The 20387-nt window shown below is 34.3% G+C and overlaps 1 protein-coding gene across 13 annotated transcripts in view; it reads right to left on the reverse strand.

Annotated features, from left to right (window-relative positions):
- The window catches only part of TRPC1 (transient receptor potential cation channel subfamily C member 1), a 65045-nt gene that overhangs the window by 14823 nt on the left and 29835 nt on the right, over nt 1-20387 (reverse strand). For 6 of the 13 annotated variants that reach the window (XM_027061681.2, XM_015080430.3, XM_027061678.2 and 3 more), the window contains 5 exons: nt 11373-11504; nt 8391-8586; nt 4419-4755; nt 2465-2604; nt 648-791 (listed from right to left, as the gene is read on the reverse strand). In XM_027061681.2, coding sequence (XP_026917482.1) covers nt 648-791; nt 2465-2604; nt 4419-4755; nt 8391-8586; nt 11373-11504 — 949 coding nt within the window. Of the gene's footprint in view, nt 1-647; nt 792-2078; nt 2199-2464; nt 2605-4418; nt 4756-8390; nt 8587-11372; nt 11505-20387 lie in introns of those variants that run through there. The other 7 variants (XM_053221358.1, XM_053221354.1, XM_027061677.2 and 4 more) reach the window with 4 other exon arrangements.

A 20387-nucleotide genomic window follows, 5' to 3' on the forward strand; every position in this document is an offset into this window, starting at 1 on the left:
TCCTTTCTTTAATGTAAAGGGACTTAGCATTTAGTCCTGGACCCTCATGCATAATAACCATTCTACTCTGAACAAATCACCATCTCAAAAGCTCAATTTCTTGAGCTATAAAGTAGTTTAAGGCATAAAGCTGGACTACATGAACTCTATGAAATTTGTTAGCCTAAAAATGTCATTTTCCAACTTATTACATTTAATATTTATTAAACAAAGTGAAAGAGTATTTTAGAAATATAGCTTACATATTTTCAAAATCATCATTAAGTATGAATTCTTTGTGCACAACACCTCCCTCATATATACGATTTAAAACTTTAAATGTGAGATTCATTTTGTCAAAACACAAGATTTTCATGTTCCTCTACTGTCTTAAGTATAACTACGTTTTAAACACATCTATGTCTATGAACTGAGGGGAGAGGGACAATGGGCCACAGCTTAATAAAGTCTGAATACCTGAAAGCACAGGATTATCATTCAGTCAAAAGCAAAGTAGATGGACATGCAGTGTCCTCTCAATTGCTAATTATTTTCAAAAGCAAAGTTTAACTTTAACATCAGAGAGAACAATGTTCTAGTGGATCAATAGAAAAATATAGTAATAATGACATCTAACAAATATTCTTTAAGAAATATTAATTATTTACCTGTAATGGACCCAATATGGAGCTTGTTGTATACATAAAAAAGAGACGAAGATAACTTAGAACATTTGCAAATGCAAAAAGCCCTTCTGCCACCAGAGTAGGATGGAATGCATCCCAGTCCTTCCGATCAGCAAAATCATGAAACTAAAGTTAGGAACAAAAGGCAAAGATAGATAGCTCTCTCAACTTAGGAAAATAAAAACCAGTATTCTGACTATTGAAAGCAAACTATTTATGTCTATTTTAGGAGATCTCCTTTTAGGTTTTATGAGGTTCTCTTCTTTTAATACAAATAGCATTGTTTTAACTAAATAAAAGATCTCTACATACATGAGGCAATATCACTCTATATAATAAGAGGTTTTCTCAGAAATTCTTGGGTTTTAAAAAATTAAACATTTTTTAAAAAATGTTATTAAACTTTTTATGAATGAAATGTTTACTGGTTTTCCTTACATTTTACAACACAAACTTTAAGCATTAAGTAAAATTTAAGTATGTTTGCTCTCAGTTAATTAGCTATCATATTAAATTAACCTTTAATTAGCCCTTTAACTCAGGTTTCTAGTATGAACCCTAGAAGTTCTTCTCTCTTCCAAATACCAAGGGAGAGAGAGTGCATTATTATACCCAGACATAGAGCGACCACATGTTCCAATTGTCTGGAATAGTCCCAAATTATATACCAGTTTTCCTGGCATAATCATTAATGCCCCCTTATACTCTCAAAGTGTCCTGGTTTGGATAAAAAGTTATATGAGCACTCCACTTCTAGAACTAAAGAGATCAAAGACACCAATGACCCTCAACCTCTTTATTGAGCCATTTATCTATGTATGATCATTTTTTAATTTTCTTAGTAATTTCACAAATCTGGTCATTGAAAATACCTAACAAACATGTTCCATACTACTGATCATTTAAAAGTATGCAGTTTTCTTTTAACAAAGTAAAATGATGTGTAAGTGAATCAGTGTTCTTTTTCTATAGTCCATAAATTAGTCCAAAAACAAGAAAATATTATTATCTCTTAGTTCCTTGACTGTGACACCCTAGAAGAATTCTAAACTTAGGGCTTAAACAAACATAATTAAAATCTATTATCTTTTCTGGGCTTGGAGTAGCTTACATCTTGGTAAAATTATAAGATGCATATAAAACTAAATTTTTGTCAAATTCTGAATTTAAAAAGAGGCATCAAAAAATAATCACATTTACATCACTTTAATAATCATGATTTGGAATGTGTACAACACTATAATGAATTCTTAAAGATAAAACTTTTTTCTGGCAGGTATAAAGAAGACTAACACTAATCAACTGAAGTATCTTCGTGTTCTGACTTTAAGTAGATACACGTTAATGAGGTAAATGAACCTAACTCAGATATAAGGAATCGGCATTTGGTAGAAAGAAAATGCCTAGACAGACCTGGATTTAAATCCAGTCTTGGTTTCTTACTGTGTGGTCTTGGATAAGTTACTTAATATCTCTGAGCTTCCTTTTCCTTACTTGCAAAATGGGGATAAGGACATCTGTCTCATAGAGTCCCTGTGAGGATAAAATGAGATAAAGTATAGCAAGTAGCAACCATGGAGCCTGGCATATAATAGGTAACCAACATTTAAAAGTTATTAACATCCTTTAAACTACTGGAAGGGAGGAAACAACACACACTATTCCCTTACACTGGGATAGTGAAATTAAAATGAAAACACATCAGGTACAGATTTGGGCCAACGTTAACTTTGAGTTATATAGCTACGTTTCCTACACAAACTTCATTTATGTCTCCAATTAACATAGCTAATAGTCACCTTGTTGTGAGCAACCACTTTGAGGGCAAAAGTTGCCAAATAAAGTGAATTCATGACAAAACTGAGTTGATTACGGGATTCTTCTAAAAAGTCTTCCAACCCTTCATACCAGAGTCTTTTAATGTCTGACCAAATCATCCCTAAAAAAAGGAAGAAAAAAAATCAGATAATGTTCTTAATTCAATAATAAACTAAAAAATAATTAAAACTCAAAATATTAAATAAACAGCAACTTACATCAAACTATAGTCTCATCCGGAAGAAAAAATAAGAACTTTTTAGTGAAAAGTTCTCAAAATTTGAAAGAAAAAAACCTTAAGTTTTATATGACAATATCTTTCCCAGAGAGAGATTTTAATAAATGATGCTTGTGAGACAAGCATAAGAAAAATAAGGAAACACACACACACACAAACACACCACAAAAGCTTAGTTCCTGACTCTTTTCTCTATTATGCTCACTCCTACAGTGACTTTATCCAGTCTAGTCTAATGGCTTTAAATACTATCTGTGGGCAGACTTTCAAATTTATACCTCTAAATTTGACCTGTATTTATATAATAAATAATATCTCTAAACCCCTCTTCAAAACTCAACAATGTTCTTGACTGCTCTGCATCACCAACTGAATGTTTTAACATATCCAAGATGTGTATTATTTTTACTTTATCTACCTAATTTTAAACATTAATGCATAATGGACTGAACACCACTAAAAGTAAAAGTTCTGACTGAAATCAAGTTACTTGAAATTAACTAACTTCAAAAAAAAATTAAAGTTCCAAAACATGCAGATTAATTTTATAGCTGGAGAACTAAAAGTTAAAATGATACATTAATTTTTCTCAACTTATTTATTAAATCAATGAAGAACATACTGATAAATCAATGCTTTATACCATAGAAGACTAAATTTTAACATCCTTTTACTCTATAGCAAATAGTGAAAAGACGGGTGAGAAATGCTGAGTTTAAAAACAAGGCTGAAGATCCAGAGGGAAATAAAGACGTCATTAAAAGACCATAAATAGGGGCTCAGTTGGTTAAGCGTCTGACTCCGGCTCAGGTCATGAACTTGTGGTTTGTTAGTTTGAGCCCAGTGTAGGGCTCTGTGCTGACAGCTCAGAGCCTGAAGCCTACTTCGGAATCTTTGTCTTCCTCTCTCTCTCTCTCTGTTCCTCCCCCTATTCATACTCTGTCTCTCCCTCTCTCTCAAAAATAAATAAAGATTAAAAAAAAAAAAAAAAGACCATAAATAGACGATGTGATTATACCTCAACTCTCCTCCATTCCCCACAGAAAAGGGCAAGAATGATAAAAACTACAGGTCATTTCAAATTTGTATCATATAGCATAATACTTAGAAAAATAATTTTCAGAAAATAAAGTATCTTATATTAAAAACTCTGTCATTTCTAAAGAGATCTGGCTATCATTACAAAGAACTGATTTATATAGAGTGAGTCACCAGGGAAACCTTTAAATTTAAATTTAAATTTAAATAATGTTTCTATAACAGATAAAAATGTAACCTCATAAGTTCATGGGTTCTTAAAAGGAAAACTAATGATACAATAAAACAAAATAGTTAACTCTTAAAATGCAACCAAGTATAATATGTATCACATTTCAAAATACCTAAGATTCAAACCCTTATACCAAAAAAAGCATTCATCAGCAAAATTTTTCTTTTTTAATGATCATGAACAATTTTAGAGACTGAAAATAAAGAATTTTTAACTTATGTAATTAAGTAATAATAAATAAGTTCAGGATCATATATCATTAGAATAGTGTTAGATAAGTCTTCAATGATCATGAAAGTGTTCGAATTCTTGCTGTATAAACAGTGTAAAATTATAAACCGAACACAGATGTTTATAATGCCACCAAGCAAAGGAGAATTAAATGGTTAAATAAAAGCAGAACTTTTTGGACAAACTTGACACTTACCAATAATCCACAGTATAAGAAGATAGTCTATTCTTTCAAGGGCTGGCCCCATTGTGTTTTTCTTATCCTCATTGTAGACAAGAGAATATAGGTTTAGTAACAGCAGGAATGTGAAATACGATGCTCCATGAATAATAAATTTCATAAAAGGAGTGTGAATGATTTTGCCAAACTGAGATTTGGGAGCTATCAAATAACAAAGTGACAAAACTGGCCAAAAGATACCAACTGTCAAAACAGTCATTATCTTCTTACAGGTGGGCTTACGTCGGTAGCCTGACATCTGTCCAAACCAAACAGTGTTCAAGAACTGCTGGCAGTTAGACTGGGAGACAAACTGAAAATGACACACACACATACAAAAAAAGAAAAAAGAAAAAAGAAAACCTCTAAATACAATCTGATAATACCATTATTTGACATTCAAAGTTTTAATAATAGTTTAAAATCAATTCTATATAATCCACATAATTTTTGTTTTTTGTTTTTCTTACATTTAATAAAAGAATGTAGAGATTGAGAGCACAGACTCTGGAGCCAGATTACGTGGATTCAAATCCAGGCTCTGCCATTTAATAATTGACCTGTAGCAAGTCTTTATTTATATTTATTTATTTTTTTAATTTTTTGTTAACGTTTATTTATTTTTGAGATAGAGACAGAGCATGAACAGGGGAGGGGCAGAGAGAGAGGGAGACACAGAATCTGAAGCAGGCTCCAGGCTCTGAGCAGTCAGCACAGAGCCCGACGCGGGGCTCGAACTCACAGACCGCGAGATCATGACCTGAGCCGAAGTCAGACGCTTAACCGAAGGAGCCACCCAGGCGCCCCATGTAGCAAGTCTTTAAACCTCTTTTTTTTTTTTTTTAATGTTTATTTATTTTTGAGAGAGAGAGAGAGAGCATGAGCAGGGAAGGGGCAGAGAGAGAGCGGAGACACAGAATCTGAAGCAGGCTTCAGGCTCTGAGCTGTCAGCACAGAGCTCGACAAGGGGCTTAAACTCACAGACTGTGAGATCATGATCTGAGCCAAAGTCACATGCTTAACCGACTGAGCCACCCAGGTGTCCCAAGTCTCTAAACCTCTTTAAGCCTCAAATTTCCCACCTATTAAATGGTGATAATAGTCTCTGCTCATAAACTTATTAGCAAGGATTAAATGTAAAGCTCTTAGAATAATAATGCCTGATTCATAGCATGCAGCATATAAGTATTAATTATATTATCACTTACTTAGTCATTACTTAATGATTATTACTAGCCTACTTAGCCATTTTGCAAATTTTAATTTATAGACAGTCTCATAATGTTTGTGAAATTTCAAAGTTAACAAGCACAATCTAAAGAAAAAAGCTGATCTCAAAGAACTAATAGGATTTCAATTATAAGACACCAAGATACGAAGATAGCAATCAAAGTCTAAACATGAGACATATTTACGCTTCATGAAAACATTGAAAACTTCTTAAAATGTATTATACTCTTAAATCTGCTTAAGACTGAATTCTATGTAAGGAAAAAAAAAGGAAAAATATTGCCAAATAATAGGGAAATTCTAGTTTAAGTACAGAAATAAATTTACCAAAGTTTACAAAGGCTTCTGAGTTTACAAATTTCAGAAGCAGTATTTTCTCAATATAATGTGCATGCTGTGCAGGACAACACCAGGGTTCTGAACTCTGGACATAATAATGTGATCAGGTTTGAAATTACCAAAGCACAAGAGATCATAATGTCATTCAGATATCTAAATACTAACAGGTCAATCTTCTGTTTTAAAATGATTTACCCTGGGGGCGCCTGGGTGGCTCAGTCTGTTAAGTGTCTGACTTTGACTCAGGTCATGATCTCACCGTTCATGAGTTTGAGCCCCGCATCTGTGCTGACAGCTCAGAGCCCGAAGCCTGCTTCGGATTCTATGTCTCCCTCTCTCTCTGCCCCTCCCCACCCCTCTCTCAACAATAAATAAACATTTTTAAAAATCTTAAAAAAGAAAAGAAATTTCCTAATATACTATACTTGTTTTGGCACTGAAGTCTTATTTCATTCTCCATTCTTCTGCTCAGATTGCAGTGCTCTTAGGGAATCTTAATTTGTCTCTAAGATGAAATACTAGGGAGAGAAATAGCTTTTCCTCTCACAAACTATCCAGTTTAGTAGCATCCCAAACTTAGTGGTTTCCCCTTCCCCCAAATATCAAAGCAATCTCAGAACTGATTGCTGTCCTTGTCTTCCCTCTCTATAATGATGATTTAATTAAGAGTAATGTTAAATATGTAATTGGAAGGACAAAATTTCAACTGGAAATGTTTTAAGTTTGTGGTGGTTTTAAAATATTGTAACAAATTTTTTGCTACTCCTCTCATCAAGAGGTGGATTATCAGTGTTTCCTACCCTTCAATTCAACAAGGTTTGATTGCTTTAATCAGCTGGAAGATGTGATGCTATGTGACTTCTGAGGGTAGGTTTCAAAAGGCCATTGAGCTTCCACCTTGTTTGATGAACATTTGCTCTTGGAGCCATTAACGGCCATATAAAGTGTCCTGAAGCTACCATGCTGTGAGGAAGCCTAGGCTACATGCAGGCACTCTGGGCAGCCCTCAGAGGCTTCTCAGACCATCTCCTCATAGTCAACTCACCATCATGGCTATGCCCCTCCATGATTCCAGTAGTAAGTGCTCAGGTGGCCCACCCTCTATGGATCCACCCACCTGAGCACCCAGCCCCTCATGAGTTCCCTGTCTCAGTCCTCAGCTGCTGCTCAGGCACCAGATATTTGAGTGACAAAGACTCCAGATGATTGTAGCCCCCAATCATCTGAGCTATCACCAGCTGAGACCCTAAACATAGAGAAGCAAGGACAAATTATCCATCCTTGCTGTGCCCTTTCCTAATTCCTGGCCCAAACAATCCAAGAACATAATAAAATGATTATGAAATTATTACAAAAGAGTATGAAATAATGAGTCTTATGTTAGGAATTTACCCAAGGGATACAGGAGTACTGATGCATAGGGGCACTTGTACCCCAATGTTTATAGCAGCACTCTCAACAATAGCCAAATTATGGAAGGAGCCTAAATGTCCATCAACTGATGAATGGATAAAGAAATTGTGGTTTATATACACAATGGAGTACTATGTGGCAATGAGGAAGAATGAAATATGGCCCTTTGTAGCAATGTGGATGGAACTGGAGAGTGTGATGCTAAGTGAAATAAGCCATACAGAGAAAGACAGATACCATATGGTTTCACTCTTATGTGGATCCTGAGAAACTTAACAGAAACCCATGGGGGAGGGGAAGGAAAAAAAAAAAAAAGAGAGGTTAGAGTGGGAGAGAGCCAAAGCATAAGAGACTCTTAAAAACTGAGAACAAACTGAGGGTTGATGGGGTGTGGGAGGGAGGGGAGGGTGCGTGATGGGTATTGAGGAGGGCACCTTTTGGGATGAGCACTGGGTGTTGTATGGAAACCACTTTGACAATAAATTTCATATATTAAAAAAATGAATAAATAAATAAAAATAAAAATAAAAATGAGTCTTAGAAGAAATATCTTAAAACCACCATTTACCAATACCTCATACTATTAATTGGATATCATTATCTACAAATAAACACTCATTGTTAGTAAACTGTCTCAAAAAATAAAATTTAAAATGCATACCTTCCTTCGTCAAGTTCCTGAATCGTGTGTGTGTGTGGATTAGAAATAGGTATTTCCCTTAATAGGAAGGGATGATGCCAGTAGAGCCAGATTCAATTTAGTTATCATATCATGTGCCTCTCCACCTTTGGGTTTCAATGAATTAACAAATAAGAACCAGAAAATATGATATCTGATACTTTATTTTTAAACAGTAAGGCATTATTACTCTAAGTCATAACCTTAATTAATTCTTAAGTAATTGCTCTGAGTCACTCCACTACTGTGGAGGAAATAATTTATGTATATCACAGAAAACCTCATACCTCCTTTTGGTTATATTTGATAGCAAGTTTTAGACGACTTAAATTCATTCTTTCTTCTAGTAATCCCCGTTTGTCAAGAGGTTCATCACTAGATGTATGGTTTAGGATAACTTCCAATTCTCGTGAATTCCGGGCTTGTGCAAGCAAATCTTTAGCAAACATTTTACATTGCCGGGCTAATTCCTCATAATCATTCCTGCAAGATGCAACAGTCTATTATTAGAAATGTCACTTCTAGTCTCTAAGCTGTTTTCAATAGAAAATTACTTACTTGGTAACATTTTAATTCTAATAGGGTCATACAAAATCTGAAGTCATTTTGTGCTGATGGTCAGAAGAATCTACTGGTGCATAAATTCTCCAAAGCTTTGGGGAAAACTGTAACACAATTATACTGCCTGTGCTCACACTGATAATTTTAGATGAGCACAGTATTTCCTTATATATACTGATATTCTTAGAAGTTCGGATTATAGTTGTCAACCAGTTCTTCACTTAACTCATTTGCTCTTCTTCTCTGTAAGTTTGGTATAAAACTTCCTTTTACATTACTTATCTAAACAATAGATAATAATAAGGCTATCCAATAAATATTACTATGTAACTCAACCAGAGGTGCTTTCAATAATAGTCTATAACATGTTCTATGCTACTTCTGATATTAAAATAGTATTCTGATTCACTTTTAAAGTGTTCACTTGAACAAAATTCAAGTTGGGAAGAAAAGACATTGAAATACTCCTAGTAAAGAATTTTCTTTCAGAATCACTGTTTCTTGAAACTTAGGATTTAACTGCTGGTTAAAGGCAGGCCTAAATCAACCAATTTGTGAGAAATTAAGTTTTAGCAGATAATCCTCTTTAAAAACATCAGGTTCGTTAAACTTACGTCTTAGTGTAATAACTTGAAAATAAAGTTAGAAATATATATGAATCAATTAGGGTCAGATTTCAGAAAATAATTTTTTATTCAGTTTTTTTTTTCCTTAATGGGAGAAGAAGGGAAAATAGAAAAATTTCCCCATGATTACAATAGGATTGTATACAATAGGATTTTCTATGACCAGCTTACAGAAAATTATAACTCAAAGAATTAAAAAATTTCCTCAGAGGCTAACATTTTTCTCATCCACTCTTTGCATTTACTATATAACCAAAACTACATAAGAATACTAATTGGATTTCTTAAACAAATGAAATATTACTGCTTCTTAGTCTAGGAATCTAATTACAGATAGGAATATTCATCAAAAGTGTATGTTGTTACACAGAGGTCCCATCTTTAGGTAAACACTGACAGACCACTAAATTCAGAGGTAAAACTAATACATTGTATTAATCTAATTTGCTTAATCTTGAACAAATTACTAGAAAACTAGTAAATGGCTGTATAGTTTAGCTGGAAATACAGTAAACAAGAAGCCAAGAGTCCTATGTTCTAGTTACAACTCTGTTCCTAATTAGATGCTGTTATCAGTAAGATATCTAACTTATATAGATCACTTTTCCTGTCTATAAAAACCAGGAACAAGTAAAACAAGTAAATGATCGCTTCTATGATCACTTCAAAACCTAACTTTGTTATCCTATGATTACAGTATAATCTTGGCAATTGCTTTAAATCCTTTTTGGAAGGAGTTGAATAAATTCTATTTTACATGGTAACTCAGAACTCCAATTATACGACTATAACAGGAAGTTCTTCATATTTAAAAGGAATAATCTACTAACAGCTTCATGTGCTAATAAAGTTAAAAGTACCAACAAGTTACATTTTAATCATGTGTTCATCAAAATATATACTTTATGTAATAACAGGTTTAAATAAATTTTAATTTATCCAAATTGAAATATACTAGTTCCAAACCTGAACACTTATGAACAGGTATATTTAAAAAGTTTCTAGAACGCAGAGCTATCAAGAACACACTGCTTCTTAGTCAAGGACTTAACTGCTATTAAGGCATAAGACAACTGCAAGCTTCTTATTGCCCTTCCAGTAAATAAAAGTTTGAATTTTTCCAATCTTGTCAAGTCACTAGAGGAGTATAATGCAAGACATGGGGCTCCCACAGCAGCTACACTTAAAAGGAAAGGTAGGGATAGGCATAGCCTGCCCCCCAGAAACCTTACAGCAGGAACTGGCAAGAAATGTTGATCAATTCCTCCTTCTTTGGAGAGCACCAGGGATACTTTAACACAAGGGGAAGTCTCAAAGCTTTTCCTCAAGTCTACAAAATGTAGTTTTCTAAGGACTATTTTTTTTTTTTAATATTTAAATCAGTAGTTTAATAGGCTGGTTTTTCCAAAGCCTTTTTCTGTACCTCCGATTTAACTATCTCAGAGAAACTGTAACAATGATTCTTTGAGTATACAAAGTGCCAAAATTACATTTAACTCTTCGTTTCAGAAGAAAACTCAGAGTGGCATTCGTCCCTCTTAACCAGTATTATTTTAATGTCTACATGTTATGTGTCTCCTAATAGAAAATCTCACCAAATGGTGAAAAGGGACTATGTCTGTGTGTGTGGAATGGCCCTGAAACACAGAAAGCATTCTATATGCTTCTGAAAGTGATAAAGGATCAGGCTCCAGGTAAGATTACAGAATCTGGGAATGAGGGGAGGTAGAACACAGAGGAGTTATAAATAAATTTGCTCTTAATGCTATTACTTCCACTATTCTTTACACTGTCCTAGAATGCCTTTGGCAACATTAAATAAAGGTGGCGGGGGGGGGGGGGGGGTGGTGCTTAAGGATGGTGCAAGAATGGCAAAGGGCAGGTGGGGAAGCAGTGACCTAAGTAATACCAAGGTCTATTCCATTGAATCTGAAGGTAAATCCCAAATAGGTGGCAGCAAGGTCTGGTTCCCTTGGATCAGAAGTAAATAAAAATAAACATTAATTTGGTCTATGAAAAAAACTCAGGCTGAAGAGATTCTGAAAAAAAAAGATGTAATTTACAATTTCCATTCATTCCCACCTGAATTCCACCTCCACAAGGCTTAATTCTTTTAAATCAGCACTAAGTTCAAATGCTCTCAGAATTGGATCCTCCTCTGTTAACATTATTAGAGCTGGACTGGCCAAACAGCGATATATATCAAGACGAAACCTGTGATAAAATTCGATTCCGTAATGTAAAATAAATGTATTATACACATATAATATTTTTAACCTATGATTTTCATAAATTTAAAATTAAAGTACAAAACAACTATAATATACTTATTACAGGATAACCTGCATAAGAAGACTTAAAAAAAATAAGTCTTTGTATTCTACAATCCAATTTAATTAAAAAATTTCTATTCCTGAACCCAATATTATTTTAAATGAAATATGCTAATAACTAATACATTTTGAATATGATGTGAATGATTATTAAATTTTTCTTTCCTCAGTGATGAGACTGCTTTCATATGCTAGATATATGTAACATATGACTTACTCAACCAAGTTATTTTTTAAAAGATATTTTGAATCTTAAGAATGAAATCATTGGGGTGTCTGCGTGGCTCAGTTGGTTAAGTGTCCGACTCTTGATTTCAGCTCAGGGCATGATTTCACAGTGGTGGATGTGGAACCTGCTTAAGGTTCTCTCTCTCTCTCTCTCTCTCTCTCTCTCTCTCTCTCTCTCTCTCCTTCTGTCCCTCCCCCACTAGTGCTCTCTCTCTCCTTTAAAAAAAAAAAAAGAACGAAATCATTCATTTATGCACATTCTCTAACAGAAAAGCATGTCCCTTTACCTTCTGTAAACTAATTAGGTTTCATATTCAATACATAAATAGGAAGCAAAGCAGAAAATTTTTGCTATATATCTTTAATTTGTAAGCATATAATTCTTAATTTCTCAATTTGGTAGATATTATATAATGTGTATTTTCTTTTAAACATAATTAATACATGTTTGTTATTAAAAACAGCAAGCAGTTCAGAAACATGATGGTCCCTAATTCGCCTTCCACCACTCTACTCTTCAAAGATGGTCACATTATGGAGAATTGTCAATACCTTTCTGATATTTTCAATTCACACACAAACATAATCAGACATACTATGTAAAGGAACAACTCTATGTCACTACATATAGAGTCATGTCATTTTTTTCTAAAACTGGATGGTTTTCCATTTGATGGCAGCTCATCAGATCTCCATTAATGGAAATTTCAGTTGCTTCTAATTGTTTACTTCTATAAATAATGCAGCAATGAATATTCTTTAGTTCACATATCTTTTGCATACTAGAATTGCTGGATAAAATGGCATGTGTATTTTAAATTCTAACATGTTTCCAAAGCACTAACAATAAGGAGAGCTCATTTCTCCCTACATCATCATCAATATTTTGCCACTCTTGCAGATAAAAGCTGTAATTCTAGAGTTGTTTTATTCTGCATTTCTTTATAAGCTTAAGCATCCTTGTATGTTCACTATCCATTATACTTCTTCTGTAAACTGCCTGTTCATTTTCATTGGCCTATTTTTCTGATAATTGTTTTTTTTAATCAATTTGTAAGATCTACATATCAAAGAAATTAGCCCTCTGTCTAGTCACAGTGTTCTAAATACTTTTTCCCAGTTTCTTGTTTGTCTTTTTCCTTTGTTTGCAATTGAACTTTCCCATGTGGGAATTTAAATTTTTTTAAATGTTTATTTATTTTTGAGAGAGAGAAATATTGCATGCACAGGAGAGGGGCAGAGAGAGATGGGGACAGAGGATATGATGCTAAACCGACTGAGCCACTGAGGTGCCCATAAATTTTTATTTAAACAAACTTACTGAAATATTCCTTATTTACCGTATAGGTTTCAGGTCTTACTTAAGATATAAAAGTAAATTTTGTATAATGCATTTTTAAGAAAACAGTATTTGTGAAATCCAATTATAAGTTAGCTATTCAATAAAACAAGTATAGCTGTCTTAAGGATTTCTAAAGAGATATTTGCCGACAACAAAACTGTCCAAAAACTTGAGAAAAATTTGTATAACTAAGCAACTGTTCTGTTTCTATCAATGTTTCTATATTAATTTTATCAGATGTCTAAAAAAATGACTTCTGTATTAACCAACATTATCATGTCTCAAAATATATTAAGGATTAATGACAAAATGCACAGCAAGAGTGACAGCTAGTAATGGTGGCAACCAATTGTGTTAGAGTAATAATCAAGTACTGTTGTACAGAAAGTACTTAGATGGAATCTGACAAGTAACGGGGCTGACTCATTTTATAAAATCTATCAATTTGGTATTCAAAATACTATCAAAGTAATGGTGGTGTGAAGAGGTCAATGATTCCACTACACACAAAAAATATGTATACAAATGGATACAATTACAGTTGTCCCTTGAACAACATGGGTTTGACCTCTATGGATTCACTTTTACGTGGGATTTAAAAAAAATTTTTTTTAAGTTTTTGAGAGAGACAAAGCAAGTAGGGGAGGGGTAGAGTGAGAGGGAGACAGAGAATCTCAAGCGGACTCCACACTGCCAGCACAGAGCCCAATGGAGGGCTCAAACCCACAAAACCACGAGATCATGACCTGAGCTGAAACCAAGAGTCGGACGCTAAACCGACTAAGCCACCCAGGCACCTCTGTGGGTTTTTTTGATACAGTACAGTACTATCAATGTATTTTGTCTTCTTTATGATTTTCTTAATAACATTTTCTTTTCTCTAGCTTACTTTATTATAAGAATATAGTACATAATACATATAACATACAAGATATGTGTTGACTGACTGTGCTATCAGTAAGGCTTCCAGTCAACAGTAGACTAATTAGTAGTTAAGCTTCTGCGAAGTCAAAAGTTATACATGGATTTTTTTGCTGCACAGGGGGTTGGTGCCCCTACCTCCCACAGTGCTCAAGAGTTAACTGTATTTTTAAAAAATCAACCTTTTCAGGGCAGTGGAAATTCTCTACTGAGAATCAATTACTGAAAAACTGCTAGAGCTTCAGGTAAGAATGGTTCGAATCTGTGGTCTTCTTGCCTGAGGCTACCTCCATCACCTCTGCCCCCCCAGTTCTGTCAAGGAGAACTGCAGTTTTCCAGCCTGAGACTGGTAAACCTGTACTTTTGTGCTTAAAGGGGAAAATCAATTCGACTGGAGGCAAAAACCTACAGTTCTGATGGCTGAAAGGGTTGGACTTGGAGGAGATGAACAAGGAAAACCTGCAGTTTTATAAAACCAAGCTTAGAGTCTGAGTAGAAACAAACAGTAGACAAACTAGAAATTTAACAGAGAGATCTTGGAAGTGAAAAAAGCCATAAAATAATTCATACAAGGTCTCCAGAGATCTCTGGCAGATTAACGTAGTAGGCATATGTGGAGAACATCAGACAGTTTGGTAAAAAGAAAAGACAAGAACTATTGAGAAATGGCTGCAACTTTGACTAACCCACAGATTCATCAGGAGACAGCAGAACTCTTATAGGCCCAAAGTGTATTAACATAACTTCTACCAAATTAGTGGCTCACCTACAGAGACCCTAAAATGACCCTTAAGAATCAAAGCTAAGGGGCACCTGGGTGGTTCAGTCAGTTGAGCATCTGACATGATCTCTTGGTTCGTGAGTTTGAGCCTCACATTGGGCTCACTGCTGTCAGCCTGTCAGCATACACCCTGCTTCACATCCTCTGTCCCCCTCTCTCTGCCCCTCCCTCACTTGTGCTCTCCCAAAAAATAAATATGAAAAAAAAAAGAATCAAAGCTAAAAAATAAAAATAAGAAAAAAAAAATAAGCTAAGCACAGAGATCAATGATTGTACCTCACAGGGAGACAAGATTCAGCAGACCAGAAAAATAATTTTTAAAAAACCTTAGAAAAGTAAAAGAGTATTGAGACTTGCTATAATATATACTAGACTGTCCAGATTTCAAACAAAGAAATACTAGATGTGCAAGAAAAAGTCAAGCTGTCCCTCACCAAACAGCAACTAAGGGGGAAAATAGATTTCACTAAAATAATCCAGCCAGTTGCTAAAAAAAATAAAATAAAACAAACAAACAAATAACAGCAATAAGCCCCTGAAAATGGAGGGGACTGGCACACAGAGTTGCTATAATATATTATCTAAAATGTCTAGTTTCCAGTAAAAAATTAAGAGACATTAAAAGAAATAAGAAAACATGTCTCATACCCAAAGAGAAAAAGAAAAAAAAAAAAAAAAAAAACCCAGGTAATGGAAACTGCCTTTGAAAGTAACCAGAAGTCATATTTAACAGAAAAAGATTACAAAGTGGCCATTATAAATATATTCCAAAACTAAAGGAAGTATGATTAAAGAAGTAAAAGAGGGCATGATGACAATGTTGTATCAAACAGAGAATATCAATAAATAGATAGAAATTATGAAAAAGAACAAAATGGAAATTATGGAATTGAAATGTACAATAACTGCATTTTCAATTCATTAGAGGAGCCTGCAATAGGTTGAGATGTGTACCCCTAGAATTCATATGTTGAAGTCTATCCACCAGTATCTCAAAATGTGACCTTATTTGTAGACAGGGTCTTTACAAAGGTAATCAAGTAACAATGAGACATTAAGGTGGGCCTAAATCCAATATAATTAGTGTTTTTATAACAACGTGGGGGGTAGTGTGGAGACAGGTACACATGCAGGGAGAATACTCTCTGAACATGAAGGTGGCCATCTACAAGCCAGTAACAGAGGCCTGGAACAGATCCCTCCTTCAGAGTCCTCAGAATAAATGAATCATACCAATACCTTGACTTTGGATTCATAGGCTACAAAACTGTAAGACAATAAATTTCTGTTAAGTCATCCAGTGTGGTACCTTATTATGACAGCCCTAAGCAAAATAATGCAGGACATAACAGAAAGAACTACAAAACTTGAAGATGTATCAATAGAGATTATGCAAGCCAAGGAACAAAGAGGAAAAAAAAAAGAATGAAGAAAAATGAACAGAAATCCACAGAGATATGTAATACTTTTAAGTACAACAACATATTCATAATGGGTATACCAGGACACAAGAAAAAGAAGAAAAAAAGTTTTGAAAAAATAATGGCTAACAACTTACCAAAATTTACCAAGTACTGAAAAACAACAACTTGCACGTCTAAGAACCTCAACAAATTCTGAGAAGGATGTATACAAAGAGACTCAAACAGAAATATCATGATAAATTTGCTGAAAGTCAAAGGCAAGGAGAAAAATTTGAAAACAACAAGAGGAAAATGATGAGGCATTTACAAGGGAACCCCAATAAGGCTAACAGCAGACTTCTCAGTAGAAACAATAGAGGGAGGATTCAATATTCAAAACACTCAAAGAAAAAACTATCAAAAATACTATAACCACCCAAATTATTCTTTAAAAGTAAAAGCAAAATAAGAACTTTACCTGAAAAACAAAAACTGATTAAATATGTTCCTAGCAGACCTGCCTTAGAAGAAATACTAAAGAAAGCTCTTAAAAGCAAGTGATCCCAGATGGGTAATACAAGTCCACATGAACAAAGAGCACCAGCAAAATTATATAATTATTAAAGACACTATAAATACAGATTTTCCTCTGTTAACTGATTTTAAAAAGCAATTATATAAAATAATAATGTACTGTTTGGCCTATGATAACAGAGAAATGTAATACATGTGTAATGTATTCACCAACAGCAGCACAAAATAAGTGATCAGGACTACAGCTATAATAGACTAAGGAAATGATGACAGTAAAATAATAACAATACACTGTTGGGTTTATAACATTAATAGATGAAATATGTATAACAATAATACAATTAAAGGGATAGAAAAGAGACTACATATATATATATACACACACACACATATATAGCATTCCATATATTAAAATTAAGCTAGTAAAAATCTGAAGCTGATTCTGATAAGATGCATATGATTAGCTCTGGGGCAACCAGTAAAAAAAAAAAAACCAACCTGAAAACATATAATAAATAATTCATTAATAATATTAAAATGCTACATTACAAAATATACACTCATGGTGCCTCGTGGCTCAGTCAAATGAGCACCCGACTCTTGATTTCAGCTCAGGTCATGATCTCATGGTGCATGAGATCGAGCCCCATGCTGGGCTGAGTGCTGACAGCACAGAGCCTACTTGGGATATCCTCTCTCCCTCTCTCTCTCTGCCCCTCTTCCATTCTCTTTCTCACTCTAAAATAAATAAGTAGGGGCACCTGGGCGACTCAGTCGGTTAAGTGTCTGACTTTGGCTCAAGTCATGATCTCATGATTTATGAGTTCGAGCCCCGCATCAGGCTCTATGCAGATAGCTCAGAGCCTGGAGCTGGCTTCCTATTCTGTGTCTCTGTCTCTCTCAGCCCCTCCCCTGCTTGTGCTCTTTCTCCCTCTCTCCCAAAAACAAATAAAAATTTAAAAAAACAAAAACAAAACTTTAAAATAAATAAAATATACACTCAATGTAAAAGGAAGCACTAATGAAGGAACAGAGGAACAAGAAAGATATAAGACACATAGAAAACAAAAAAGGAGACATACAGAAAGCAAAAAGAAAAATGACGTATGTGAATACAACTATGTTAATAATATTAAATGTGTATGGTTTAAATAATCGAATCAAAAGTAGAAGTTGTCAGACTAGATTTAAAAAAAAAGCATAATCTAACTATATGTTGTCTTAAGATTCAAAGATACAAATACATTGAAAGTAAAAGTCTGGAAAAAGATGTATCATGCAAACAGCAACCACAGGAAAGCTAGAGTAGCCATATTAACATCAGAGTTTAAAACAAAAAAAAAACTGTTACTAGTGATAAGACAGACATTTTATAATGATAAAAGGTGAACCTTTTCAAGAAGATATAACATTTATAAACATATTTGTAACAATAAGTACTAAAATTATGAAGAAAAAATGAACAGAAACGAAATAGACACTGAACGATAACAATTAGAAACTTTAACACCCCACTTTCAAAAATGGATAGAACAACCAGACAAAAGATATAAAGAAAGAGAAAAAGGAAAGAGAAAAATTAAACAAGACCATTAACCAACTAGACATCTACAGAACACTGCACCTGACAAGGATAAATTATATATTCTGATACATTCTGAGATTTAATATTCCTCTCCCAGAAATTGATAGAGTAAATGGATAGAAAACCAGTAGGGATAAGGAAGACTCAAATGCTATGAAGGAATGTATGTTCAAACTGATATTTATTTACCCCAAACAGCCAAATATGCATTATTTCAAAAGTACATAGAATATTCTCTATGTTAGACTACATAGTAGGCCATAGGACTAGTCTTAATACGTTTAAAAAAAAAAAGAACAAAATCATAAAAAGTGCATTCTCCAAATTAAGCAATGGTATCTTAGCTATAATTTCAAAATTGAGATCAACTGGACTCCACCAAAATATAAGACTTCCATGCTTCAAAGTACACCATCCAGAAAGTAAAAATATAACTGACAGGATCTGAAAAAAGATTTACAAATCATGTATCTGATGAGGGACTTGTATCCAAAATATATAAAGAACTCTTACAATTCAGCCATAAAAAGGCAGATAACCAATTAAAAACTGGGAAAAGGATTTGAACAGACATCTCCAAAGAAGATAAGCAAATGACCACTAAGATGGTCAGCTTGAAAGATCTCACTTATATGAAATATACAGAATAGGCAAACCCACAAGAACAGAAAGTAAATTTAGTGGTTCCAGGGGCTGGGAGAGTAACTGCTAATGAGCATGGTGTTTCTTCTTGAAGTGATAAGATGTTCTGGAATTAGATAATGATGGTCAATGTCCAACTCTGTGCATATTACAGAAGGGTGAATTTTATTATATATGAATTATACTTCAATAAAGTTATTTACAAATTACAGTAGGGGCACCTGGGTGGCTCAATAGGTTAAGCGTCCGACTTCAGCTCAGGTCATGATCTCGCAGTTCGTGAGTTGGAGCCCCATGTCAGGCTCTGTGCTCAGAGCTCAGAGCCTGGAGCCTACTTCAGATTCTGTCCCTCTCTATTTCTCTCTGCCCCTCCCCCACTCATGCTCTGTCTCTGTCTCTCTCTCTCTCAAAAATAAACATTAAAAAAATGTTTTTTTAAATACAGTATATTCTCCAATCAATTAATTACATTAGAAATTAAATTAGAAGTCACCAGTAGAAGGAAATCTGGGAAATCCCCAAATATGTTCAAGTACAACAACACACTTTAAAATAACCCAGGGGGCACCTGGGTGGCTCGGTTGATTAATTGTCCTACTCTTGGTTTTGGCTCAGGTCATAATCTCATGGGTTCCTGAGATCAAGCCCCACATGGGGCTCTGCACTGACAGAAAGAAGCCTGCTTGGGAGTCTCTCTCTCCTTCTTTCTCTGCCCCTTCCCCGCTTGCATGTGCTACTCTCTTTCTCTCTCAAGATAAATAAATAAACATTTAAATAAATAAGATAGATAAATAAACAAATAAATAAGACCATGAATGAAAAGAATGAAAAGACAAGGCACAGGCTGAGAGAAATATTTGCAAAAAATATATCTGATAATGGACTCTGTATATAAAGTATACAAAGAACACTTAAAACTCAATAATAAGAAAAAAACAACACAATTAAAAAATAAGCAACAAGGGCGCCTGGGTGGCTCAGTCGGTTAAGCGTCTGACTTTGGCTCAGGTGGTGATCCCATGGTTTGTGGGTTTGAGCCCCACGTCGGGCTCTGTGCTGACAGCTCAGAGCCTGGAGCCTGCTTCAGATTCTGTGTCTCCCTCTCTCTCTGCCCCTCCCCCATTCATGCTCTGCCTCTCAATCTCTCTCTCTTAAAAATAAATAAACATTAAAAACATTAAAAAATAAATAAAAAAATAAGCAACAGATCTGAACAGACATCTCACAAAAGAAGATATACAGATGGCAAATAAGCATATAAAGATATGTACAACATCATATGTCACTAGGGAACTGCAATTAAAGCAACAATGAGTACCATTACATAC

The sequence above is a fragment of the Acinonyx jubatus genome, chromosome C2 (assembly GCF_027475565.1).
Source record: "Acinonyx jubatus isolate Ajub_Pintada_27869175 chromosome C2, VMU_Ajub_asm_v1.0, whole genome shotgun sequence".
NCBI classification, from domain to species: Eukaryota; Metazoa; Chordata; class Mammalia; order Carnivora; family Felidae; genus Acinonyx; species Acinonyx jubatus.